Source organism: Gasterosteus aculeatus, chromosome Y, assembly GCF_964276395.1.
Source record: "Gasterosteus aculeatus chromosome Y, fGasAcu3.hap1.1, whole genome shotgun sequence".
Lineage (NCBI taxonomy): Eukaryota > Metazoa > Chordata > Actinopteri > Perciformes > Gasterosteidae > Gasterosteus > Gasterosteus aculeatus.
In genome coordinates this window covers 1,547,275-1,573,210 of record NC_135709.1, presented here as the reverse complement: position 1 = coordinate 1,573,210, position 25,936 = coordinate 1,547,275, and the positions used below count along the sequence as shown (strand labels likewise).

At 53.2% G+C, this 25,936-nt stretch overlaps 2 protein-coding genes across 20 annotated transcripts; one reads left to right on the top strand and one right to left on the bottom strand.

The window, feature by feature from the left end:
- Positions 1 to 1,499: 1,499 nt before the first annotated feature.
- fanca (FA complementation group A) lies at positions 1,500 to 13,873 on the top strand. 11 transcript variants are annotated; one of them, XM_078097073.1, is made up of 42 exons: positions 1,500 to 1,729; positions 2,158 to 2,270; positions 2,397 to 2,487; positions 2,638 to 2,777; positions 3,139 to 3,234; positions 3,401 to 3,474; positions 3,789 to 3,886; positions 4,341 to 4,451; positions 4,569 to 4,626; positions 5,009 to 5,121; positions 5,258 to 5,334; positions 5,789 to 5,930; positions 6,049 to 6,182; positions 6,271 to 6,381; positions 6,552 to 6,647; positions 6,722 to 6,784; positions 6,917 to 6,999; positions 7,071 to 7,131; positions 7,206 to 7,255; positions 7,375 to 7,445; positions 7,822 to 7,920; positions 8,022 to 8,110; positions 8,212 to 8,282; positions 8,360 to 8,459; positions 8,539 to 8,711; positions 8,801 to 8,897; positions 9,250 to 9,441; positions 9,541 to 9,614; positions 9,702 to 9,830; positions 9,980 to 10,058; positions 10,161 to 10,324; positions 10,419 to 10,524; positions 10,620 to 10,679; positions 10,779 to 10,883; positions 11,658 to 11,773; positions 11,868 to 11,997; positions 12,403 to 12,465; positions 12,711 to 12,810; positions 12,895 to 12,970; positions 13,071 to 13,203; positions 13,289 to 13,387; positions 13,540 to 13,873. In XM_078097073.1, the coding sequence occupies exons 1-42, from the start codon at positions 1,669 to 1,671 to the stop codon at positions 13,636 to 13,638; spliced, it is 4,197 nt and encodes a 1,398-aa protein (XP_077953199.1). In that variant the 5' UTR covers positions 1,500 to 1,668; the 3' UTR covers positions 13,639 to 13,873. The 11 variants fall into 11 exon arrangements, with proteins under 11 accessions (XP_077953199.1, XP_077953200.1, XP_077953192.1 ...); XM_078097072.1 differs by having other exon boundaries at positions 1,534 to 1,729; positions 2,158 to 2,288; positions 9,983 to 10,058; XM_078097071.1 differs by having other exon boundaries at positions 1,534 to 1,729; positions 2,158 to 2,288.
- On the bottom strand, positions 13,722 to 19,452 carry LOC144390759 (zinc finger protein 276-like). 9 transcript variants are annotated; one of them, XM_078097103.1, is made up of 12 exons: positions 19,290 to 19,452; positions 18,424 to 18,716; positions 16,771 to 17,071; positions 16,645 to 16,685; positions 16,219 to 16,566; positions 16,027 to 16,105; positions 15,856 to 15,939; positions 15,647 to 15,766; positions 15,484 to 15,559; positions 15,104 to 15,221; positions 14,403 to 14,502; positions 13,722 to 14,307 (listed from the first exon to the last, which is right to left on the bottom strand). In XM_078097103.1, the coding sequence occupies exons 2-12, from the start codon at positions 18,650 to 18,652 to the stop codon at positions 13,980 to 13,982; spliced, it is 1,824 nt and encodes a 607-aa protein (XP_077953229.1). In that variant the 5' UTR covers positions 18,653 to 18,716; positions 19,290 to 19,452; the 3' UTR covers positions 13,722 to 13,979. The 9 variants fall into 9 exon arrangements, with proteins under 9 accessions (XP_077953229.1, XP_077953231.1, XP_077953230.1 ...); XM_078097105.1 differs by having other exon boundaries at positions 13,722 to 14,271; XM_078097104.1 differs by having other exon boundaries at positions 13,722 to 14,271; positions 16,771 to 17,074; positions 19,290 to 19,430.
- Positions 19,453 to 25,936: the final 6,484 nt, after the last annotated feature.

Sequence of the window (25,936 nt, the reverse complement as noted above, 5' to 3'; positions counted from 1 at the left end):
GAGGCGGACCTGCAGCCCTTTAGGAGTTCCCCCTTCTCCTGGTCCAGTGGCACGGAACCTTACATGATAGGTCTCGAAGCGGAGCTCAAATTTCTGCACAACACCTGATCAATGTCCATAGCTACATGTGCATACCGTGCTTTACCGGTTAGCAATGAAGCTAGGTGAAGCCCACTCATCCTGAGGCCACTGACAGGCATGAGCAATTCTTTCAAACGTGATTAAATAATGTTCTATGTCCTCACCTTCTTTGTAGAACCAACTTGGAATGCCGTCCTCCAGCATTCCCCGGCCTATCCTGGATCCGCGGTTAGGCCTAAGTGGGCAGGTGTGGCTGCTGCACCTTCTTGTAGGTACTGAGGAGCCTGACGGTCCTGGGTTACCTCTAGTTGGAGCTGTACAAATTGGTGCTGGATTCGCTTCCATCGCTCCTCCTGTTGCTTATGTTCATGTTCTGTCCTGTCATCGCGCTCAGCCTGCTGATGCAACATCAGGGATTTCATAAGTCTTGACAGCTGAGTTATACTTTCTTGCTCGTGGGGTTGGGCACCTGCTGTCCCTTTGTTGGTTTCTGTCATCTTGTTCCGCCTTCTGTCGAGGATCAGCTGCTTTTGTCTTTTGTCTGGTTGACATTTTCTTCACTGTCTCCTACTGGCCTGGATCCCACTTGTGACACCACTTGTGAGGCTGCCACGGCCGAGAGAATCCTGGAATTAGGAGGCAGGCAAGCGAGACTTGGATTTTTTTATTTGTAAAAAGGCAGGTCCCTGATACACGTCCCCCCCGTATACCTGGTCCAACCCAATGATGTCACTGCTGACTTCATCCCCTGCACAAACACTAGGCCTCACTGCCTGCCCTCCCCTCTTGCCTCCAGCACACCCGCCGGGCATGGCAAGCATCCAACACACATACCAACATGGGGACAAAGGTGAGTTGTTACCCACTTTGTCAGAAATCCCCACTGGAACGTTCCGCTTCCTGCTTCCTGCATGCTGATCGTAAAGAAACCACATGGCTGCCTGTTGACCCCTCTTTAGAGGTCGCAGGAGAGGGCTGTGTGACATCAAATGTAACAACAAATCATGGGGAAATAACATCATAGCAACTCCAATTTCACTTTTATTCAACCGTTTTGAACGCAGATAAGCTGAACAAACACGTGCTCGTGTGCAGCAACGCCAGAACAGACAAACAGTTTAGTTAAATGTGATTCACAACATGTTGCTCTGTTATCCGGAGTTGTGTTTGATAACAAAGAACGTTGCTTAGCAACAAACAGAAGAGGACTCTGTGGGACGCAAAAATAAAATGACTTCAAGAGATGGTAAAGACAGACAGACAGGCGTTTTTTTTTGTAAATGAAGTCATCTAGAATTTAAAAAAAGGACTATCTTTTAAAACTCCTACACCCTATAATAAATCCTTTAAAACTCTGGAATAGTTTCTGTTTGTCCCACACATAGAAATAGTCTTTCCTGATTGGCTCTCGCCCAGACCAATGGGAGAGGAGAGCGCGAGGGGCAACGCGGTTGAGGGGGAGAAGCTGACAGCGCCGCAGGAAAGCGAAGCGTTCTGTCGCAGAACCGAACACACAACAGAACCGAACACACAACAGAACCGAACACACAACAGAACCGAACACACAGCAGAGCAGAAGACCGAAGAATGTCAGCGAGCGACTCGTGTGAAGCGGCTCCCGAGAAGAGGACTCTGTCGAGCCTCCTCGGTGAGTGGACAGCGGCTAGCCGCGTTAGCCGCGAGCAACGAGAACCCGCCGCACAAAACCAGCGCCGCAGACGTTGTTTCAGCCACGTCACTTCCGCGTCGACGCAGAATGTCTCGCGCCTGTTGACGTTACGTCAACTTTGTGGAAGCGGAGAGTTGGCGGGTTCTTAGGTGGAGTTTTGGCTCGAAGTAGCGGCGTCATGCTGAATATCTGAATACCCCGTCGATACCTTCTATTGCCCCTTAACTATTAGGAGGGATCCGCGTTTTCATGAGGTAGAAAACACCTGAACCTGTATTCACAAGGGCCTCCTCGTTTTTGCTATTGAAGTACAACAAAGTGACCCAATGACATACTATTTGTCCGTGTTATTCGTTGCTGAAACAGTCCACTCAAAACATCTGGAGCGTTTTGTGTGTTTTTCCCAGCCGGCCGCGTGGCGAAGCGGCCGAAGCGGGAAGATGCTGGCGGTCTGCAGCAGGCGGCGATCCAGCTGCTGGAGCAGCAGCAGAACATCTGCGCTCTGCTCAGGGAGGTCGGGGTGAGCGAGAGGCCTTCGGTACCACCAGCAGCGCCCACCGGGCTGCACAAACGCCACGATTCATGATCATTCTTCTGGGTCAATTACCACATGTGTGATATGATGACACGTGTTACGTCTCTTCAGGATACAGATCCGTGGGACGTTCTCCACACTCGGAACGGCGAGCAGAAACCGACTGGAGGCGTCCCGTCCGCCGCCTCGGCCGCCCTGCTGGGTGAGTGTTTTCCCCCCCCGGAGGTTTTTTACCTTTTCCCCCCGCGGCCTTCATCTGCTGGACGGCCGTCCGCTTTCATAAAAGGAGCCCCGCGGAAACGCGTGGCGCGGCGCTAAAGGCCACCGCGGGGCGGGTCGTTGTTGTGCGCAGTGCGGGAGCTGCGGCGGCGGGCCCGCCGGCTGGGCGTCCCGGTGGCGGCGCTGTCGGTGACGATGGTGGTGGAGAGGCTGAAGGAGATCGTCGGCGAGGGAGAGGACGAGGCGAGGGGGCTCCTCACCTCCTCCCAGCGCGTGAGTTTTCTCATTTGTTTTGAACGGCGGCGAGTCAGAGTCCGCGTGAGCACCGTGCACGTGCTTTAACAAGCCTCCTCAAGCATCACTATTTCCTGCATTCAGTGCATCCTGAATGAGGTTGAGTGGACACTCGAGGCTGCCATTGGTAACCTTTTTGATGGGCAGGTCTCCGCCTTTCGTTGCCCTCAATAACCGCAAAAAGCCACCCAATTTTCATCATTACGCGGACACACAACGGCAGTGTCTTAACCTATCCAAAGAGGTGACTTGGGCTGCGCAAACACCCGTGGGACTCCAGCGAGAGGATTAAAATGTGACGCGTGATGTAAAAAATGTGTCCCCTCCCCGTCCTCCTCAGGTCCAGCTGTGCGTCCTGCTGGAGTCCAGCAGAGAACTGCTGTCACAAGGGGCGCTGTGCCCCAAACTGCTGTGGCAGGAGTACAGGAGGGATCAGGTGCGTGTGCTCTGATGACGCTTTTGCACAATTTGTAATTCCAGTAAGTTGTTCTGAACAGTGGATTCATCCCTTTAGTCAGGCTGAACGTCCACAAAAAAAAGACAGAGCCTGGACTTCCTGTGAAGACTGGTAAATGGAATGTTATCATGTGCTATTTGTACAGCGCGTTCCCGACCTGGAGGTGGTGTGCCATCTCCACTTTTACAACATCCTCACCTTGAGGCACATCATAGAGAGGTGAGTTTAGCCTTTAGTGTCGCGTCAGATAATAACGAGTCACAGAAGTGCTCCGCTAATGAAGCGCAGACATTCTTTAGAGGGTTTGACTGTTAATAACGATCTGAAACTGCTGCTGTAAATACAGCAGTGAATCATTTACTTTGACCATCTGCATCTAATGGAGGTTGGAACAAGTTCATCCTTTTTCTCTGAATGTGTGACGATTATTCCGTTGATTTTTGGGACCAAACGTCCAAACTACCTGAACACTCAGGACGTCCTGCTGCAGCAGAGGACACCGGCCAACCCCGTCGCTCTGTTTCTCCCTGCAGTGACGAAGACGCGAGGCCGTGGTTGGTGTCTCAGCTGAAGGCTCTGTGCGGCTGGACGCCTGCACGTGGAGGCGAGGAGACCAAGAAGATGCTCTCGAGTAAGGACAGTGGCTCATTCATTCATCAACATTGCAACAGCAGTTAACGCCTTCATGGTTACCGTGGAAACCAGTTTCACTTATGACTGGGGGGAGGGGGGTCACTGTAGCACGGCGGGCCGGTCACCTCTGACCCCCACTTTCAGGCCTCTGCACTAAGACGTCCCTCGTGTCCAACATGATGTCATGGCTGCTCTGTAGAATAACACCGCCCGTGTCAACACCCCTCTAACGTTCTGAAATCGGCCGAGGGAATAAAATGGAGCCGCTTCATCCGCACACCCGTGTCGAAGCCGTAGACCTGCCCTGCCAGGGTTCGGCGTTTTTAAAAGCGACCACCCGAGCTACGAAAAGAAATCCGCTGGTGGTCTCGAGTCGCCTCCCAGTAAACCTCTCCCCAAATGCCGCCGCGCCGCCGTGGACGATGCTGACGGCAGGAGCGCCTGTGTTTCAGCGGTGGTCGGCGTCCTGGTGGGGAGCGGCTTTGAGCTGAGCCCGAGGCCGGCGGCCGCCGACAGGAAGGCGCAGCTGCTCTGCTGCTCGGCGCTGGACGACCTGCTCTTCTGTGAGTCCGCGTGGCCCCGGGCCATCGGCTGAAGCCTTCAGACCGCTACTAACGTCTGAGTGTCGTACTCCAACGCTCATGCTGCAACACTTTGTTTTTTTTTTTTTCCTTCCTCAGGGCTGCTTGACACTGTGGAAAGGAGTCCGATGCCGCCGTGTGCTGCAGCTGAGCTATGGTTTGTGTGTCTTATTGAGCTTCATGACGAGAGCTTGTGTCTAAAGAAACGGGAAACAGGTTCTAATAATGACGAGAGCCCCGTATTAATTTAAATATGCAATGATGACTGAGACCATAAAGTAATTTGTGGTTTACTGAGGGAATAAATCAAGTCAGAAGTAGAGCGTTTTTCCTCTGACTTTTATACCATGTGACCTTTGCGCCCTCTAATGGCCACTAGAGAGAATGCAGGTTTAAAGACGCTCCCACGTTGGCGTGTTCCCGTAACGCCCGGAGTATCTGGGGGGGGTCGGAGGTTACTGTGTCCTCACAGAAGGTGTAGGCGGCAGTTCTGGGTGATGTATTTGTTCTTTTTGCCTCTTGTTTGTTCTGCCTATCAGGCTCGAGGTGTTCGACGCCTCGCTGTGTGGGGTTTCGGCCTCGGGAGAGACCCTTCAGCGGTTCTTCACACACTCGCTCACCCAGACTCTCACTTACAAGCCGCAATTAACCGGTAAGTACATGCTGCCCTCCTTTTGCTCGATAATGCGTTATACTTAAACCTGGTTAACCCTCTATTGGGGTTCGGAAATTCCGCTTCGGGAAAGACTTAAGAAATGAGTAAAAACCAGTTCATCTCAAACCCGCAGTGTCCGATGCCGTCGCCCTGCAGAACGAGTGGACCTTCGCCAAATCCAACGCGCTGTTGACCTCTCTGTTCCGCAAGGTAAATGTTTGAAGCACTTTTGTTTACCGTCACGTGTGCCGTTTTTTTCACGTACAGTGGGGAAAATAAGTATTTGAAACCCCTGCCGATGCAAATGTGTGATCTATAATTATACTAGTAGGTGTATTTTAACAGTGAGAAACAGAATATCAAGAAAAAACATCCAGAAAACTGCATTTTATGACTATTTGCATTTGATGGAGAAAATATAAGTATTTGAACCTCCGAGCAAACGGCAAGAACTCTGGCTCCCGATGACCAGTTATGGGCCCAAGAAGCACACAAGGTAACCCGATCTCAGTAGGTGATCATACCTCACACCTTCAACCACCAAGAGTTGTCCAAGGACGTCAGAGACAAACCTGCACAAGAACGGACTGAGTTCACAAGAGCATCGGGAAAGCAGCTCGGCTGGTGCAATTATTTGCAAATGGAATCAACGTTGTTGTTACAGCTGGCCGTGGTCTTCGGTGTGGAGCAGCTGCTGCGACACCTGCGGCAGGTTCTGGAGACCCGCGAGGTGAACTGGAAGCACGTCCTGTGCTTCCTGTCCACGCTGCTGGTGTGCAACCCGGGCGCGCAGCTCCGCCTGAGAGGTGAGAGCGCCGCTTTTACGGTGGTTGAGGAACCCAGAATGCACGTGGATGAAGGGAAATGAGACGCTTAAAAGCATCACCGCCGTAAAACTCTCGCCGCTTCTCCCCCTGCGAGCAGAGCTGCTGTCCGGACTGCTGAGCTCGGCGTTTGAAGGCTACGACTTGGAGAGCATGATCACCGCTTTCCTCTTGGCGCGCCAGGGAGCGCTGGAGGGACCCGCCGTCTTCCCGTCCTACGGCAGCTGGTTCAAGGTGTCGCGTCGTGCTTCGCAAACACACACGTGGTTTGGATTAACGTCGTCTTTATCGTGACCTGTGCTTTTCTGCCCCCTTTTTCCAGATGTCGTTCGGGGGAGGCGGTGGCCCCCATGCGGCCAGTAAGAAATCCCTGGTCTTTCTGCTGAAGTTCCTGTCTGACCTGGTGCCCTTTGAACCCCCGCAGTACCTCAAGGTCGCAACACTCTCTCTCTCACGTCCCACAACATTCGCCCCGGGCTTGTCTGCTTAAAGCGACGACCCAGTGGACACCAGCGGGGATCCTCTGAATGAAGGACAACCCACACGGAGGATGCATGAATATTATATTATATATTGTATAAATATCATTTCACCCCCTCGTAGGTCCACATCCTGCAGTCTCCATACGTACCTGTGAAGCACCGGAGTCTCCTGATGGAGTACGTCTCTCTGGCCAAGACCCGGCTGGCTGACCTCAAGGTAAAAATCCACGGCGTCGGTCCTCTTTTGAACCGGTCACGTGTTTTTTTTCACACCTGTGTGTGTGTGTGCAGGAGCCAGTGGAGGACATGGGTTTATACGAGGACGTCTCTGGCGAAGGCGCGGCGTCATTGCAGGTAACGGCGGCGGCGCGACCGCGTCGCTTTAACGACGTGCGCGTTTTTTTAACTGGCATCGAATGATGTATTTCAGCTGCTGTTTTGTGGACATCTGAACCGTTTGTGACGCGTGTGCGTGTGCGTGTGCAGGGCCAGGCGGTGCAGGACGTGGAGAAGGCCGTGTCTCTGTTTGAAAGCACAGGGAGAATCTCCGCCACGGTGATGGAGGCCAGGTACTCGCAGCACAGCAGGCCTCCACGCGGACATCAGAGAGCACTCGTTGACTCCTCCCCCTCTCTCTCAGTATATTCCGGCGGCCGTACTTCCTGACGCGCTTCCTTCCCGCTCTGCTGAGGCCGAGGACGGTGAGCGCCCGCCGTCCCGCCGTCACCGCCCACGCGTGCGCGTTTTTGTCTTGACGCTGTCTTTTGAATTCCAGCTTCCCGTCCAGGCCGACGCGCGGACGAGCTTCATCGAGGCTCTGAGAAAGTGAGTTGTTGCGGGGACCTCGCGAGGTGCCAACACGGCAACTTTTTCAGACCCGTGCGTCCGCAGTCGTATCGTCATGCATCGATTGTCGGCGTATTGTGACACTGTTGTGTCTTCAGGGCAGATAAGGTTCCCGCTGCCCAGTATTCCCAGTATGTGGAGTCCTGCCAGAAACGGAGGCACGAGGACGGTGGGTCGTGTGTTGTCGTACAAACCCCCGAACATGAGCTTCCTTTTTATTGCTTAAAATCTGTTTTATTTCAAGCGCATGAATCAGATTCAGTCACAACCACATGCAGAGAAGCATTTGATTTCATGGTTTTTGATGTGTTTATGCTCCATAGTTTACAACATTTAAATAATCGAAGATTGCTGTCGTGTGGCGACGTTCTTTCTCCGTCATGACAAAGAAAAATAACTATGAGAATAATTATTTGTTCCTATGAGCTCAGAGCTGCTGATCAGTTCCTTTTAAAAACAAACCCACCTGTGAAATGAAGTGTTGTTTATTATTATTCTTCTTCTTCATGTGATCCCTATTTGTGCGGCGCTTTGTGCGTTTCCAGCCGGCGCCGCGTGTTCGGACACCGACGATGAGCCCGTGGAGGCTCTGAGCGTCCAGCTGCAGGAGCTCACGCAGCTGCTCGATGAGGCGAGTGAGGGAGGTAGGACGCCGTCACGTCTCACACACACACACACACACACACACACACGGCGGGGGGGGCGAGAGACAGACTGAAGTGACGTCTCACCCGTCTGCCTTTAGAGTTGTCCGCCCGGCTGTCCCGGATCGCCCACGCTCTGAGCGCCGTCTTCCCCGGTGGTCCCGTCGAGCTCCCCGGGCGCCGCGCCACCGTAAGCTCCTCTCGCTTCGGCGCCCGCCCGGCGAGCCTGCTCCCTTCAGCGCGTGCGTCGGTGTGCAAGCCTGTTTCTCTCTCTCTCTCTCCCCCTCTCAGGTGGTCGACGTGATCCTGAGGAGCTTCTGCCAGTGCGTGATCAACGCCTCCAGAGCGAAGCCTCCCAACAAGTGAGCCCAAAAAGACGATATTCCTGCTAAACGATAGGAAATAAATAATAATAATAAGTAAATACATGTGTTTTCAGACAAAGCTCTTGGGCCTCCATGTTTGTCGGCACGCTGCTCGGCAACGCGGAGCTCCTCTCCGCCCTCGTGCACCGACTCCGGGACCTGTTCCGCAACCAGGTACGCGAAATCCCCCCCCCCCCCCCCACCGCACGCCTCCTCCTCCTCCTCACCCGCTACCCTCGTTGTCCAAACACAGGCGTCTTCGCTGGGCGCCGCCCACCAGCTCGGCCTGGCGGCGTTGGCGGTGCATCTCCACGCCGGCGCCCCCCGGGGTCCTCCGGTCCGGCTGCTGGGGCCGGTGCGCGTCGACGAGGCCCTCAGCTCGGCGCTGGCCTGCGGCACGCGCGCCGGCATGCTCTTCTGCGTCAGGTGAGGTTGCGCGGCTGCGGCGCAGGACGCAACCCCCCCCCCCCCCGCGGGGCGGGACCTCCTCTCACCGTCTCCGTGTTGCCGCGCAGGTTGTGCGTGGCTGCTTTGTCCTACGGGATCTGCAGAGGGGACGCGGTGCCGCCGGAGCAGCGGCAGGACTACGTCCTCAGCGGCTTCTACAAGAAGGTGTCTCCTTCCTCTTCTTTTACTTTCAGTCCCATTTCAAGCACGTAAAGGCGGAGCTTCTTATGTTGGCGGAGGGCGGCTGCCACCTTCTGATTGGTCGAACCGGATCGTGTCCAACCAAATTCTCTGCAGCCATTTAATTGAGAGGAGAAGCATCTTGATGCATCATTTTCAGGACTGTGGGGGGGTGTGAGTGTCACGATGGGTCACCTGTTTAAGCTATCTTAGCATTAGCTTAGCATTAGCTCTAGATCCTCCCACTGATGTGCTCACAACGTTTTGCCACCGACATGCATGACGCCAGTGAGGATTATCGTGCATCTGCATTATTGTTCCACGTGTGCTGGTTTAGCTGCTGTACCTCATCCCGAGGCTGTCGCCTGAGACCAGAGCGTCTCCCGTCGCGGCCGGCGGCCCGCGGGGGCAGGAGCCGCCGCCGGGCCCGTGGCTCGGCGCCGCGGCGGGCGCCACCTGGAGGGAGGCCGCCGGGTCCCTGTGGAGGCACCCGGCGTTCCGTCAGCTGCAGCGCGAGCCGCAATACCAGGTGCCGTACCCGTTGGGCGAGGGCGCTGCTGCGTCGCGGGTTGTTTCCTTTTAAATGACTTCGCCCGGTGACCCTCGACCCCTCGTTGTCTTGTTCAAGTTGCCGCTGTCCGAATGGCTCGCCGCGGAGCTCAGCGTTCAGAGAGGGGACGACGCGCTGTCGGACCCAGAACGGTAACGGCGGGGAGCACACACACACACACACGCACACGCACACACGCACACGCCTACAGGCGCCATTAGTCTGTGGTTTGTGTGCAGTCAGGAGTACCAGCAGTGGGCCTGCTGGGAGCTCTACCTGCCCCGTCCGGAGGAGCAGGGCGGCTGTGGAGGAGACACGAGGATCCTCTGCTCTCACCTGCTCCGCGCCGTCATGGACCAGCAGCTGAGGTCGGTGTGCGATGTGCACGACGACAACACACGTTGTGCGCACACGGCGGATGCAGTGTGTGTGTGTGTGTGTGTGTGTTTCCGAGCCACGTGACGATGGAGAGTTACGCCTTCGGTTAAAAGTGACTCTTCATCTTCAACGTCCACAGCAGCCGGAGTGTGGAGACGCAGGATGTCAGAGTGTCCGTCACAGGCACCTGTCTGCCGGACATCCTGTCCCGCCTACAGGTGTGTGTGTGTGTGTGTGTGTGTGTGTGGATTGTAAACCAGTGTGAAAAGTGTGTCGTGGCCCTGAACACGTTAATCAGAATAAACTGTGTGTGCGCGCAGGAGCTCGTCTACGAGATGCAAGTGACCGACCTCCGCCACGGAACCGGCCGACCCGGCGTGTGCGACCTCCTGCTGGAATCGGCGTCCCGGCGATGCGCCTCATCAGCCCCGGCGGGCGTCAGCGCGGAGCTCGGCCTGCAGCGCGTGCTGGACGCGTGGAACAGGTGGGCGCCGCGCCGTAGCTCACCGCGCCGCTCGTTGTGCAGCCTGCTGAGCGTGTGTGTGTGTGTGTCTGTGCGTGTGTGTGTGTGTGTCCAGGGTGGTGCTGGCTCTCCCTGCAGCGCTGCTGGTTAAAGTGAAGCCCGACGGAGGCGGCGCGACTCTGGAGGTCGACGCGCTGGTGGAACACGTCAATCGGCTCCAGGTGAGCCGCTCGTCGAGTCCCAACCGGAGGTCGTCCTTAGCCCACCTGTGTCCCCCCCCCCGTCTCACCTCCTGTCCTGTCCGTCCGTCCTGCAGAGACGGGCCTGTTCCCCGGTCGGGTTGCTGTCCTGCCACCTGACGTCACACTTCCTGAGAGTGAGGATGCGTCCGTGGCGACTCGGGGGAACGCGATCTCCGATGCGCGAGCTGTTGCCCCACTTGTCCTCTCTGTCTCTCTCTCTGCGTGTCCTCCAGGGGCTGCTGTGTGCCGGCGCGCGCTGCGGACGCCCCGGGGAAGAAGTCAACAACGCCTGGTCCCAGATCAGTGTCTGCTGTCCGCTGCTCCTGGTCTCCGCCGCGGTAACGTCGGTTTTATTCGCGCCGGGTCGCGTCCCACAGCTCTTTTGTTCCCGTCGGACGCGTTTCATCACGTCATGGAAGTGAATCTGTGTCGTCGGATTTTGGGAAGAAAAAGTAGCACTGAATATTTATGCATTGAAATCACGTATCTGAATGTTTCTCAATGTTAAAATATTCAACTGCAAAACGTTCAACCGCAAATAATAAAAACCGCAACATCCGGGAAGAGCAATCGATTCTAGATCGGGAGCGTGCGTCGCACAAAAGGAGCGAGCGACTATGGCGACCGGATTTCAGCCACGCCCATTAACAACGTGGTTTGTGTCTGAACGATTCAGTAAGCGACAGCTGACATTTGTACACGTCCCACGACACAGATTCACTTCCACAAACGTGAACGATGCGATAAAAGATGCTCCAGTTTCGTGGTCCTGGTTGTGTTAATTAATTAATTAATTAATTAATTAATTGTCCGGTTGGAAAAGCTTCGCCCCAAACTCATCATTTGTGGGATTTCCGGGTGTTTTTTTTTTTGGCGATCGCCACCGAGCTAAAAGCTGAAATGTCAACTTAACGTTTGCGCAAAATCCAACCCGTTGCTTGTGACTCACTCTTAACCAATCAGAACGCTGGATTTCCTCTACGTATTTATAGTGATCAAAACGATGGAACAACCTGCATCACATGGTCATATTATGTGGTTATGAAATCCATGACAGCAGTAAGGTTGCCGATTCATAAATCTTTTATTTTTGTGTGTGTGTGTGTGTGTAGCACTGGTGGGAGCGTCTGTCTCCGGTGCTGTCGTCCCTCTGGCGGCGTCTGTGTGACGGAGAGCTTCTCCCGGCGCAGCTGCAGCTCCTGGAGGACTGTCGCACCTGGGCCTGCAGGTGACCTCGCGCAAAGTCGCGCCGCCGGTTTCAGTATGCGCTCGCGTCGAGGTTCCATCTATCTGATTCCATTCTTAATCGGTCTGCCGTCCAGGCTGGAGGAGGGGCAGCTGCTGCCGGCGGCGCCAGCGGCTGCTGCTGCTCTGCTGCTGGCTGCCAGCCTGCACCGGGCCTGGCGAGGCAGCGTGAGCGGTGGGCGGGGCCTCAGCGAGCTGCACCGACAGGTGAGAACACACCTCTCAATAACCGTGTTATTATTGACCTGTGTATGTATGATTTTACATATATATATATTATATATTTTATATATATATAAATAAATATAAAAAAATATATAAATAAAAAAATTTAAATATAAAAATATATATATATTTATATATATATATAAAAAATATAAATAATAAATTTAAATAAATAAATATAAATTTATATAAAAATATATATATTAGCGCTGGGCAATGATTGACATTTCTAATTGCAGTGTTATGTGCAGAATTCAAAAGTAGTCTAATGTGCACTTTTATTTTTACAAACACTTTACAAATTAGGTTATTTTTGACGTATTCCCACAGTAGCAGTTAAACTATTTAAGCAAGTGTTTACCTGCTGCTGTCTCATCTCTTTTTCAGGTGCTGGTCTTCCTGCTCTTCCTGTGCGTTAAGGACCATCTGTCATCCCTCCTGGATCCACAGGTACCTCATAATTACCAACAGCTGCCTCTGCCAGCGAGGGTCAGATTACAGTGAAGCATTTCCGCTTCATATGCAGTCAGAGGGGAAAGGGGTCACCCAAAAGGTCAGAAGGTCAATAACTAGAGGCATGAAAGGACCGTGTGATGTGAATTTGGTCCATGTTTGCCGTCAGTGAGTGTGTTGTAAATGAGGTCTCCCTCTAGATGGCGCCGTGCTCTCTTGAGTGTGTCGCGTTGCGTCCGCAGGAGGAGACCCCCCGCGGGGCGGCGTCGGCGGCTCTGTGCAGCGACCTGCTGCTGGCCTTGGTGGACTGCGCCGACTGGCTCCTCCTCTTCCATCCAAGCGGTAAGTGACACGCCTCTCATCATCCCGCCCCCCCCCCCGCTGAAGCACTGGAATGTGACACGTTTCCCCTCTCGAAACCGCCAGAACGAGGCGTCTACCAGCCCATCGCCGCGGTGATGTCGGACCAGTTCGCCCGACTGATGCCGTGGGCCTTCTACAGGTCGGTTCCATTTTCCCCTCCACCATCACATTCCCGCTCGCCGAGGCGACGTCCTCACGGCGCCTCTTTTTTTTTTTTTTTTTAAATCGCGTGCGTCCAGCCTGCTGCTGCGGCAGAGCGCCGAGCTGCGGCGCCGCGCGGCGCGCAGCCCGGGCTTCCTCCGCACCGCCGTCCCCTGCTACGCCGGCCTGCTGCGGCTCTTCCTGGAGGGAGGCGTGGCCGAACCCCCTCAGGTGAGCGAGCCGCGGTTATTTATTTTTTATTTTTTTGGAGCGGGACGACGTTGGGGGGAAAAAAACGCCGAGTTTGTTTTCTCAGGTGGAGCCTTTCGGGATTCTGAGCCGCGCCAAACAGTTTCTCCTGGGAGCGATCCCGCAGACGCCGCCGGGCGCCGCGTCCTCCAGTGGACTCAGGGAGGTAACCGCCCCCCCACCCACCATTTTCCCTTATTTCAGAGCTCCCCTTGAGACCCGAGTAGAATAAATTTACCATGGATTGTGCTACTTTAATATATTTAGATGTATTTTGGGCGAAGTGGACCTGACTCTCACGGTCTCTTCCCCCCCCAGCTGGAGTCCCAGTGCTCAGACCTGGACCCCGAGGTGGCAGCGGCTCTCTCCATGCACCTCCAGCCCGAGAGCCTCAGCCCAGAGATGGACTTCCTCTAACAGATGCCAAGACACCGGATCTTCTCACCTGCACCTTGGTGGTTCTGACTCGACCGCCTCCCAGAAACGGGACTAAATACTGCTTTGTAAAAAGAATTCCTACGTTTTATTTATACGTATTTTTCTACATAATGCACACAGGACACATGAACATCAGAAGCCCTTTTAGCGCCAATAGTAATGTAACGCAATAACTTAATAGAAAATAAAACACAGGGAATCGTTTTGTCCAAAAGTCATTCATCTTTTTGTGACACGTGTCAAAGAGTTCCGTTCCACCCGCTGACTCGGCAGCTCGGCCCCTCGTTGCCGTTAGTTAAACGTGTTCGGCTCGCCCGCCGTCATCTGTCGTGGTCTTGCCGAACCGCCTCCCCGCTCAGGGCCATGGCGTGCAGGTCTGAGTAGGACGGAGGAGGAGGGGGCGGGGCTTGCTGCTGCTGCTGGCTGCTTCTCTGAACCTTGGCCTGAATGAGCGGGTGCACCATGGACATGTGCACGTTCAGGTTGTGGGCCTTCTCGAAGCGCTTTCCGCACATCAGGCACGCAAACTCCAGGTCGGCCTCCGCCTTGTGCTTGGTCATGTGGTATTTGAGCGACGCCCGCTGGCGGCACTGGAAGCCGCACACCTCGCATCTGATGGGGAAGGAGCGCGATGTCACGTGGTTCGTTCTTAACGACCCACCAAAATAAAATACAGGGCTCATGCTTTATTTACACCGACTGCAGAAGATTGGAAGCGGCGACGTGACGTGATCGGTACTCACTGGAGTGGCTTGGCCCCCGAATGTCTCATCTGGTGGACTGAGAGGTGTTTCCTCTGTTTGAAGGTTTGGCCACACTGATCGCAAATGTAGTTCCTCTCCTCTGCAAACACGCACAAGACACACTTCAGCCAAAATGCACGTCAACAATCTGAGCCCCAAAGAGAGCGTACCGCATTTTCCGCGGTAAAATAAGTCATTCTAAAAGCAGCCGAAGATTTAAGGCGTGGGGAGCGGACGCACCTCGCGGCATCGATCGGACCCTGAACGCACCGTCTCCACCCGCCCCGACGCCCAAAACGTTTGACTGCAGGATCTCATGCGCCACACATGTATGAAAAATGCCGTAAAATAGGTCGTTCGTTGAAGGCGCGGCGGCGTATAGCGCGGAAAATACGGTAATTCTTTACACAACGGTCAGATTCCCATCTTTCTGAGGGTCCTCAAACGCGTCACGTGTGAGGAACGCTTCAGTCAGAAATAAGCAAAAGTAATACAACCAAAAACAATTCCACACGTTTGTAAAAACAACATATTTCACAGGTGCAGCCTGTTTTAACTTACCTGTAAAAATTCTATTTGCCAATTTGAGTCAATCAACAAAAAAACCCATAAGATTTTGAAATGAATTCTTTGTAGATTCTACTCCAGACTCAAAGTCCTCACTCGGACGAGCAGCGGTTCAACCAAATGGAGGAACTCGCCTGTGTGGATGAGCTTGACGTGGCGCTGCAGGTAGCGGTCGATCATGAACACCTTGTTGCAGCCGGGATGAGGGCAGGGTCGCTCCTTCACCTCCTCGTGGTGCTCCTTGATGTGCTTCTGGGGAGCCGACAGGAAGACACGGTCATTCGCGGCGCTGCTTGAGGAGCGCTGAAGTAGCCGGCGGACTATCGAGGACTTTAAAGTCCTTCAGCTTACGACTGCACGACGGTTTTTTAGGGATTTGAAGAAAGTGACAAACAATTCTGTTGCTCTTATCCTAAGTGAGGTCCCGTCCCCATTAGAACTGTGTGGTGCTTCCAGGGGTATATACACGCAGCGAATATCAGAATCAGAATACTGAGCTTTGGTTCTTTCTGACCTTCAGGCCATCGGGAGCTCGATAGACGGCGGTGCAGCCCTGATACGGACACTTGTAGATGTTGGGCAGCTCCTCTCTGGAAACAAGCAGTTTGTGAGGGTTTAGGATGCTTCCAGCTGAGGTCAAAGTCAGAGCCTTTAGCCTTTAGCCGTGTGTCACGTACCCTTTAGGTTTCAGCTTGTTCTTCCAGCCGGGTTTGGGCCCCGGCCTTTTCTTTACTTTGGGCTCCGCCAGGGCCTTTGGGCTCCTTCTCCTCTTGCTGGGGGCCGTCACCCTGCGCGCTCTGGGGGGGGCGACAGAAAGGTTCACTCGACACGCAGAACCCGGGTCAACCCTCCGCCCGCCGCCGCCGCTTAGAACAACCGGACCCACCTCTTGTCTGCGTACGGCTCAAACATCTCATCGTAGGACAACTCTCCTCTCCGGCCCTCCTCAAAGTCGCCCTCAGAGTCGAACCTGCGCGCACGCACAGTGAGTCCTCGCTGATGACCTGTGGCCCTTTTAACTAATCCGATCACATTGGAAAGAAACGGTGTGACTGACCTGTCTGACGCATCGCTGTCAGCGGCCGGGTCCTCCAGCTGCGCCGGAGCAGGAGACGCCCCCTGCTGGCTGCCGGCGTCTAAGGACGGGGAAACCACAAGACAATTGGGTGGCGACCGCGACGGAGGAACCGGCCCCGAGAAAAACATCCATCACAGATCCTCAGAAAGGAATTCAGCGATCAGACGTCACCTTCCGTGTCGTCGGTACAGTCCGCCGCCGCCGAGCTCTGCGTCTGTGCAGGAAGTGCAGGCGGACCGCGCCGAGCCTCAGCGCCCGTACTTCCGTCCCCGCTGGGTTGCGCTTCTTCACCGTCCTGCTCCGAAATCCCCCCCGCGCACAGGTCCGCGGCGAGCGTCCGGGCGCCCATGGCGTAGCTGTGGCCGTCGACGCAGCCCCAAACGGCCCTGACGGAGCCCCGGCACCGCTCCTGCAACACCTCCCTCAGGTTGGGGCAGCAGCGGCAGGCCTCGCCGTGGTGGTGGGCCCAGGACACCAGGCGGCGGAGGCACTCGGGGTCCGAGGTGATGGACTGTGGCGCTGGGAGGAGAACGGTAACGCCGTCAGTTAACTTGTGGTTTGTGGAGGCAAAAAGCAGACGGCAACGCTTTTGTTTACTTGTTGCGGCGCGGTGCATCGAGGCCTCTGGACACTTCTTCCTGAAATGGAAACAAACTCTTGTTTTTCATTTGTAGATTTTTCTTCCAGAATCCTTCTTTTGTTTGGTCCTTACTTGGGACTCACCAGCTTTGCAGGTTCTCTTTCCCAACCGGTGGGAGGTTGACTCTCTGCAGAAACCTGAGCAGGATGCCGTGGCACTTGTAGAACTTGGAGTGGCATTTCTTGCAGATGAACTCTGACAGGCGGGGATCTCGGTCCAACTGCACGCCGACCAGCCGCTGGAAGTCTGCGTGGAACAGGAGGGGCGACCGGGCGGCTGCGTCCGACTCGACGGCGTCCTGGGGCCACTTGTCGAAGGCGCGCCGCAGGCTGCGCGGCGAGAACTTCCCGTGGCAGAGGCGACAGAGGGCCGTCGACAGTCTGCCTGCTGGGGGGAAAACAACGGCTCAGCGTTCTGATGGGTCTCTGAGCAGATCAGTGGATTCTCAAAGAGAAAAATGGCTGCAAATTGAATTTTGCGTTACGTCAAACGTGTGCTCAAAACAAAGTTATTTGCACTAACATGATTGTGGCGTTCGCAGAGCATCACCACGCAACAGATGGGTAAGAAAAAGGCCCCACGCTATTAAAGGGGGGTTTAGTCAGGGCTGGGCGATATATCGGTATAAACGAATATATCGATATATTTTTTAATGGGATATGGAATTAGACAATTTCGCATACATCGATATATTTCCATTTGCGCTCTGCAAGCAAGCTGCCGACCCGGAGCTCTCTGCCCTGCTTCTCGCCCTCGCCCCGCCCATCCTCTTTCCCGCGCAGAGGGGGGAGGGGCAGGGACACACACGCCAACAAACATGGAGGAAGCAACAACGTCTGCGCAGCGTGCGGAGGAGGAATTGGTTCGTAAAAAAAAAAATTTAAGATTTAAAGTATCCGATGAGAAACAAAATAACATTATATGTAGGGAGTCCCATAAACAGGTTACAGCCAGGGGTGAGAGCACTTCAAATCTTTTTCACCACCTATAACAACGGCACAAACTGCAACCCGAGGAATGTGTGAAACCTGCGCGCCACAGAAGCCGCATGCCAGAAACGACCCCGAACAAGCTCCAGCCCCCCGAAACAAAGCTCGCTGCAAACCTCATTTTCCCGCAGTGTGCCTTACGAAAAGAAAAGTGACACTTGGTGCACTATAACGAAAGCGGTGTCCTATCACATTGCTGAAGACATGGTGCCCGTTGCCAATGTTGAACAAGTCGGATTCAAGATGCTCCTGAAAACGATGAACCCGAGGTATGAGCTTCCCAGTCGCAACTACTTTGCAAGAGAAGAACTCCCAAACATGTATACTGAAGTCGGCTCGCTAATGTGACCCATTTTGCATTGATATTTTTTTTATTTATGTGCACCATATGGAGTTTTGTTTTCAAAAAGAATACTCCTGTTATACACTATGTTTACATATTATTATTTGAACGGCTGAGCAGTTGTTTATTGTTTAATTTAATTTATTATTTTCTTCATTTTTATTTATTTTATTTTATTTGAACTCCTTAACTGAAATTGCTGGTTTCAATTAAACGACTAATGACATGTCATATTTGGCTTTGACTTTGCTTTCACATTTGCGTTCAGGTCTTCTTCCCTTTTAATGTGGAGAAAATATCGGGATATATACCGTATATCGATATCCAACCAAAACATACCGCGATACGACCTTTGGTCCATACCGCCCCGCCCTGGGTTTAGTGCGATCCCCTGCGACACGCACCTGGCGCTCTGGACTTGCTCTCCGGCGGCGTCCGAGGGTTGTCGCTCTTGCCCCCCCCCGCGGCGGTGGAGTCGCGGTACAAACCGTCCGTGGTGTCCGGCACGCTCCTCCGGGGTCGCCCCCGGAGTCCGGGCGCCCCCTCGTCCTCGCCGACGCCCCCCGCTGGGCGCGTCCCGCCGGGCTGTCCCGTAGCCGCCGACGGTTTCGCGCGTCTGCTTTTCTTCTTCATGGCTGTTGCAATGGCGGACTCTTCATCAGCCAGTCCCGATGATGGAGCCCTGCAGCCGGGGCCGCTGTGGAGATTTGAGGAGTACACAATGCATAATGTTACACTTTACTGTCCACACTTTATTAATGCAAACTAATACTTCAAAGTGCAACAACAACATGCACAGCACCAATGTTTGCACCAGCCGCCATGACGAATTCCTTGTGTGTCCAACGTACTACAGCATTAAATGGTTGTGATTCTGATTTAAACGTTTATTCCTAATTTAAAACATTCACAAATTGCTTCCAAGTTGACGGTTTGGTTTAAGTACCCGAACTGTTCATACGTATATGACCACTTGCTCCAGCTACAATACGCTCTGCTGCGCCACTATTTATTGTTCAGACACCATATTTTAAGTGTAATCCATAAGAATTACAATTAAATCACAACTCTGACGTCAACACTTTAACCAGCACCATCTAAAACCACGAGAGGAGCATTGTAACTTTCACGTTGCGACACATTTTGACACACGTTTCGTTGTTGGCGTTGAAGGCTAACGTTAGCCGGTTAGCCTGCGCGAGCACGCTAGCGCCTGCTAGCTCGCGCCGTGACGTCACGGCACGGCGGGCTTATGGACGACGCAGCCTACCGTCGCGCGGTGTGGATCCTAGCACCTCAAGTACATGTCGTTTTAAAAGAGAACCTCGTTGCCATGAGGAGGGCAGTTCTCGACTGCTGCTCGGCTCCTAGAAGTAAACACCAGAACCCGGAAGTACTCGTTTACCGGCACAAAACACGGGAGGAGGTGTCCTACAGCGCCCCCTGCCGGCCGCAGAGAGCCGTCGCACCGGCAACACACACACTCGCCCCCTGCCGGCCGCAGAGAGCCGTCGCACCATCAACAAACAAACGACTTGGTCCAGGTAAAAAAAAAAGTTTTTTTTATTTGTAAAAAGGAAGGTCCCCGATACACGTCTCCTTAAACATACGAACAAAAAAACAAAAAAACATTTCGTTAACTTTTGCCCCCCTGCCTGCGTCCTCCAACAACCGAGCGGTCTCTGAAGCGGTCTGGCCTCCGCGGTCACTTCCTGCCTGCGTCATCAGCTTTACATCCGCTGCTCCTGTTGCTTAGCAACCTGCCGCTACACAGCAAAAGACTTAAAAGCCGAACAAAAAGTATCTTATCTTATTTCATTTCATATCATTTAGGAAGAAAAGCTTCTCCTCCGGAGCATGATATATTTCAGGCTGAGAGAACTTGAAGAACACAACTAAATGTAAAGTTAGTTTATAATCACACAACAAAACAACAGTAGAGATCAGTTTCTTTGGGGCGACTGGGCCGCTGCGAGTAAAAGTACTTTTTATTTCAGATTCATACGTTTCATACTACTGAAGTATAATTATTGACACACATGCATGTGGATCACTTTGATGTTGCTGGTTAAGGTGGGGATAATTTATATTGCCATATATGCAGCCAATATTGATAATACATCATTATCATGACATTAAAAGAAATATTCACATTAAATCTCAATATATTTATAGTCAATTGACACAGATATAAAGATCAATCATGGATTATGATCAGAACGAAATTGATTTGGTTACAGATGCACAAAATGTCCAAATCTAAATAGGTCACACGTCGGAAAACAGTTTAAAAAAACAGAAAAGAGATAAGATCTAGTTTATCATGCGGTCTCCATCGCTTCAGTCACCACCACGCAGGTTTCCTGGTATCTTAATTTTTGCATATTTGTCACATGCAACTTTTCTATTATTAGACAAAGACAAATACAAAATGCATTTTCTAAATGATGATTTTATTAAGGTAAAAAATCCATTCCAACCTACTTGAAAAAGTAATGGCCCTCTTACCTTTATAACTGGTTGTGCCTCCCTTGGCATCTCAATCAGATTTAAGTCTGGACTGGCTCCAAAACCTTCATCTAGCTTCTTCTGAGCCATTAAGAGGTGGACCTGCTGGGAGCTTTTGGGTCAATGTCCTGCAGCAGAACACACATGCTCTTGAGCTTGAGGTCACAAACTGATGGCCGTCATTCACCTTCAGTATTTTCTGATAGAGGGCAGAATTCATAGTTCCATCAATTACGGCAGGAGGCCGCGGTCCTGAAGCTGCATAGCAGCCCCGACCATCACACGGCCCCCACCTTGTGTGACTGTTGGTATGAGCCTTAGAAATGGCTTTGTAATCCTCCCCGGACTGATGCATGTAAATTGCTTTGTCTCTCATCCGTTTGTGTGTTCGTATAAGATTGTTGCTGGATGTTTTACATTTTGAGATCTTTTAGCGTACCTCACTTTGTGAGAAAGGTTCTGATCTTTTGATTCAGCAGGTCTGGCAGTCATTAGCCCTGTAACCTAGCTTTCCAAAAAATGTTGGTAATTACGTTACATGCAGGATTTATCAAGGGGGCGCAATTACTTTCTACGACCAGGTGGGTTTGGATATCTTTTTTTCTCTTAATAAATTAAATCATCATTTAAAAACTGTATTTTGTTATTACTTCGGTTATCTCTGTCGGATATTCAACTTTGTTTGATGACCTGAATGATTTAAGTGTGCAAAAAAAGGAAACCAGGGAGGGGGCAAATACTTTTTCTGTGTGTTTTTTGTGTTTTGTGGAGCCGTTCAAAAATACCTGATGTTCAGCGGTCCTAGGAGCACAGTCACCTCACCCGGACCGGGGAAACCAGGGCCCTCTACCGGAGCCTGACCCAGGAGGGGTCCTGCAGGCAGACGCCTTTGCCGTTGGGCATGTTTTTTCTTCAGGCTCTGCCCGTCTTGGTCTGCCCGGACTGGTACCAGCTGGATACAGTTGGGATCATCTCAACGGCAAGTTCTGGAACCCAGCTCTTTGAGAAGGGTTGGGCTGTTTCTTTTCCTGGAGTTGCTCAAGGTCTGGGGCGCCGGACTGGAATTGGGATACCCACGAGCCCCTGGCTGAGCGCCGCCGCGCTGGAGTCTTTCCCTGAGGTCGAGAGGGATCGCTTCGCTGCTGCAGGGAGTGAGACTCTGAGCGTTGTTTGTGCTTATGCACCAAACAGTAGTTGAGAGGATCCTCCTTCTTGGGGATGCTGGAAGGGGTCGTAGAAAGGGCGCCATCGGACAAACTCCGTAATTCTCCTGGGAGACACATGGGCAATAACTTTGTGATTGGGAGGAACCACCTGCTTGATCTGACCCTGCCCTGTCACGCTATTGGAGTTCTGAGCTGGCCATGGTTTTTCCATAACAAACCCCATATTCGCATGTAAGGTGGCTCATAAAATACACCTGGTACCAGAGCACCTTTGACCGGCGATCAATGGTTGACTTTGTAATTGTATCATTTGGTCTGCGGCCGCATATCACCGCTGGGTGCTGAGCTGGACAGGATGGCCGAGAGGTAACGGCAGGCCAAAGGGGCTGCAGATGGTGGTTGCAGATGCTAAAACTCTCGGGGACGGGAGGAATTCGGTGAAGCCTCGAAGAAGGACTTTTGGTCGGTGTCAAGGAGGTTCTTTCAAACCATCCCACGACTCAGGAAGGGAAAGTAGGGCTTACTACAGGCAATTCCTGGGGGGGGAGGTGCCTAACTGAAGTTGCTACTGTGTTCAAAAAGCTCCTTGGTGGCAAGGTGCCAAGTGGACAAGATTAGCCAGACTGCCCAGCTCCAGCCAAGGAGTCCAAGAATCTCGGGGTCTTAAGTAAGGGTAGGATACCCACGGGGGGGTCAGGAGACCAACAGGCGGATCACCGCAGCAGTGAAACAGGCGCTCCACCCGACCGTCCCTGTGAAGAGAGAGCTGAGCTGGAAGATGAAGTTCAGAATTGGTCTGCGCTCAGAGTCTCACCCATGGTCACAAATTCTGTGTCGTGACCGAGAGAGCAAGGTCGCGGATACAAGCGGCTGAGGTGAGTTTCCCGAGCAGAGTGTCATGTAGTGTTAAAGCACTTTGAGGGGTCGGAAGACTAGAAAAACACAAAAGTCATTTATCATTGATTCCTACTTTCCTCACAAATCCCCTCTGACACTGAACACACTTTAACAGCTGATTTAATAGCTGGGACCTGTTGGTTGTATCATTACCTTTTTCTAAATGTGCTTCAGTCTTTACCACCCACTTTACACTTTACCACTTCCCTTGTATGGTGCCGTCCTTCTGTTCAGACAACGTGGAGCTCCGATGTGCATTAAAGCTTCTCTATAGACCAAGAAGCTTTGACAGACTTCTTTGCTGCCCAGTAGGAACTCTGTCCCTTTTCAGCTGAATTGAGTCATTGAATCTGTACTCATGGCTTGTGTTTGATGATTTGTGTATTCTTTTTCTATATTTGAATAAATATCACGGTTAAGATACTTTTGATTTCTCACAGGGACATAATTCACTCATTTCCACAACATAAATATTTACCCTTATCCCCAAACTAGACCCAAGCTAAACGAAACCCAAACTAAACTAAACTAAACCCAAACTAAACCAAAACAAAACCAAAACAAACCCAAACTAACAGGCGTCCAACCCCAAACATTTCCTTAAATGTCCCTGAAACACTGTAATGCTGTATATTTTTTTACAGCATACATAATTTTAGCATCCCTGTTTATCAGTTTCTATGAATTTTAAATGTATTACTGTGGTGGCGGGCGTGGTTTGGCTCAGCTGCAGGGGGGGGACTGAGAAGGGAGTGGTTCAGGGAACGGTGCCGGGGGAGGCAATTGGCCTCAGCTGATGTGAATCAACAATCAGTATTCTGCTGTTAAGTAGGAGAGATCCGGCGACAGCGGGAGAGCGAGGCGAGGAGGCGTGTGTTGTTGTTGTTGTGTGTGTGAAAATATAAATAAAAACCATTTACAATGAACCCGACTGCCTCGTGCCCGTCATTCCAAGACCCCCCCAGAGGACCAACCTGTTACAGTGGCACCCAACTTGGCTGGGGGGAGGAAATGTCGGCTGACGCACACCGGCAGGGCATGCCGACCCAGCCGCTTGTGGCGCTCGGCCAGATGATCGGGGAGCTGGCGGCCGTCCAGAAGGAGCAGGCAGAGGCGAACCGGCAATTCCTGGGGGCGCTCCAAGCCCAGGTGGAGAGACAGGCCCGGGCGCTGGAATGACCCAATTTTATTGGCCAGGCATCCGGGGGGAACGTGCGCGTCCTGCCCGGAGTGTCAGTTAGTGAACGCTCCGGCCATTCCGAGGGCGCCGTTGCGTCCTCTGCCGTTGGTGGAGGTCCCGTTCGAGCGGATCAGCATGGACCTCATCGGGCCGTTTCACCGGAGCGCACGCGGATATCGCTTTGTGTTAGTTCTCGTGGATTACGCAACGCGATATCCGGAGGCAGTGCCGTTGCGCAATATCTCTGCAAAGAGCGTCGCGCAGGCTGTTTCAGGTCATCTCCCGAGTTGGAATCCCTAAGGAGATTCTGACTGATCAGGGCACCTCGTTCATGTCGCGCACACTGAGAGAACTTTACGGGTTACTGGGCACTAAGTCCATTCGTACGAGCGTGTACCACCCGCAGACAGATGGGCTGGTGGAACGCATGAATAAGACTCTGAAGTCCATGATCCGTAAATTTATTAGCGACGATGAACGTAATTGGGACCACTGGCTTGACCCTCTGTTGTTTGCAGTGCGGGAGGTCCCCCAGGCCTCCACGGGATTTTCTCCCTTTGAACTTTTGTTTGGCAGGACGCCGCGGGGGGTGCTGGACCTGATCCAGTACGTCCTGGACCTGCGGGCAAAACTCCACACACTGGGCCAGATGTCACGAGAGAATTCGCTGCAGGCCCAGGAGCGACAACAACGGCTGTACGACAGAGGGGCCAGGCTGCGACGATTCACACCGGGAGAAAAGGTACTTGTATTGCTTCCTACTTCCAACTCTATACTCCTAGCCAAGTGGCAAGGGCCCTTCGAGGTCACACGGCAGGTGGGGGACGTCGACTACGAGGTGGTGCGGTCTGACAGGGGCGGGGGTACACAGATATACCACCTGAACCTCCTGAAAGCCTGGAGGGGGGTGGAGTCCGTCTCTCTGGTCTCTGCGGTATCGGAAGGGGAGGAGCTGGGGCCGGAGGTTCCAAAAGCAGGTAATCATACCTCGCTCCCTCGAGACGCTCATCTCTCCGAGAGCCAGAGAGCGGACATTGCCAGGTTGCAGGAGCGGTTATGCTAATGTGTTCTCTCCCTTGCCAGGCCGGACCGACCTCATAGTTCACAGTATCGAGACGCCCCCGGGCGTGACAGTGAGGTCTCGACCCTACAGGTTGCCCGAACACAAGAAAGAAGTGGTTCGGAGGGAATTGGCGAGTATGTTGGAGTTGGGGGTAATAGAAGAGTCCAACAGTGCCTGGTGCAGCCCCATCGTCCTTGTGGCTAAGAAGGATGGATCTGTATGGTTCTGCGTGGACTATCGCAGGGTGAATGACGTGTCACGGTTCGATGCCTACCCAATACCCCGGGTCGACGAACTCCTGGACCGGCTAGGCACTGCACGTTTCTTCACGACACTGGATTTAACCAAGGGCTACTGGCAGATTCCTCTGTCGCCAGAGTCCAAGGAGAAAACGGCATTCTCCACCCCGTACGGTTTGTACCAATTTACCACACTTCCCTTCGGGCTGTTTGGGGCCCCGGCCACGTTTCAGCGTCTCATGGATCGGGTGCTGCGTCCGCACGCGGCATATGCCGCCGCTTACCTGGACGACGTGATTATCCACAGCACCAACTGGGCGGAGCATGTGCGGCAGGTGGGCGCGGTGCTGGAGGCGCTGGGACGGGCGGGGCTCACCGCCAACCCGGGGAAGTGTGCGGTTGGACGGGTGGAGGTACGGTATTTGGGGTACCACTTGGGGGGCGGGCAGGTGCGCCCTCAGGTGGACAAGACAACTGCTATCGCAGCCTGCCCGCGCCCCAAGACCAAAAAAGAGGTGAGGCGGTTCTTGGGGCTGGCAGGGTATTACAGGCGGTTCATTCCCGGCTTCGCGGACCTCACCAGCCCCTTGACCGACCTGACCCGGAAAGGTGCGTCGGATCCGGTCCAGTGGTCGGAGCAGTGCCAGCAGGTGTTTGAGAAGGTAAAACAGGCTCTCTGTGGGGAACCACTCCTTCATACTCCTAACTTCTCTCTCCCCTTTATTCTGCAGGCCGACGCGTCGAACAGGGGGCTGGGGGCCGTTTTGTCCCAGGAGGTGGGGGGGGGTGGACCGCCCCGTGGTGTACATCAGTAGGAAGCTGTCCGAGAGGGAGGCCAGGTACAGCACAGTAGAGAAGGAGTGC

Bases quoted from the DNA above. Each gene is read 5' to 3' on its own strand.
- LOC144390759 (XM_078097101.1), bottom strand. From the start codon at position 18,652: ATGAAGAAGAAAAGCAGACGCGCGAAACCGTCGGCGGCTACGGGACAG. The intron at 15,560-15,646 runs GTACGTGACACA...GCTTGTTTCCAG, and splicing joins AACAAGCTGAAACCTAAAGG to AGAGGAGCTGCCCAACATCT. The intron at 14,308-14,402 runs GTGAGTACCGAT...TGGGTCGTTAAG, and splicing joins TCGGGGGCCAAGCCACTCCA to AACGAACCACGTGACATCGC.
- fanca (XM_078097064.1), top strand. From the start codon at position 1,669: ATGTCAGCGAGCGACTCGTGTGAAGCGGCTCCCGAGAAGAGGACTCTG. The intron at 5,122-5,257 runs GTAAGTACATGC...TCAAACCCGCAG, and splicing joins TTACAAGCCGCAATTAACCG to TGTCCGATGCCGTCGCCCTG. The intron at 11,998-12,402 runs GTGAGAACACAC...TCTCTTTTTCAG, and splicing joins TCAGCGAGCTGCACCGACAG to GTGCTGGTCTTCCTGCTCTT.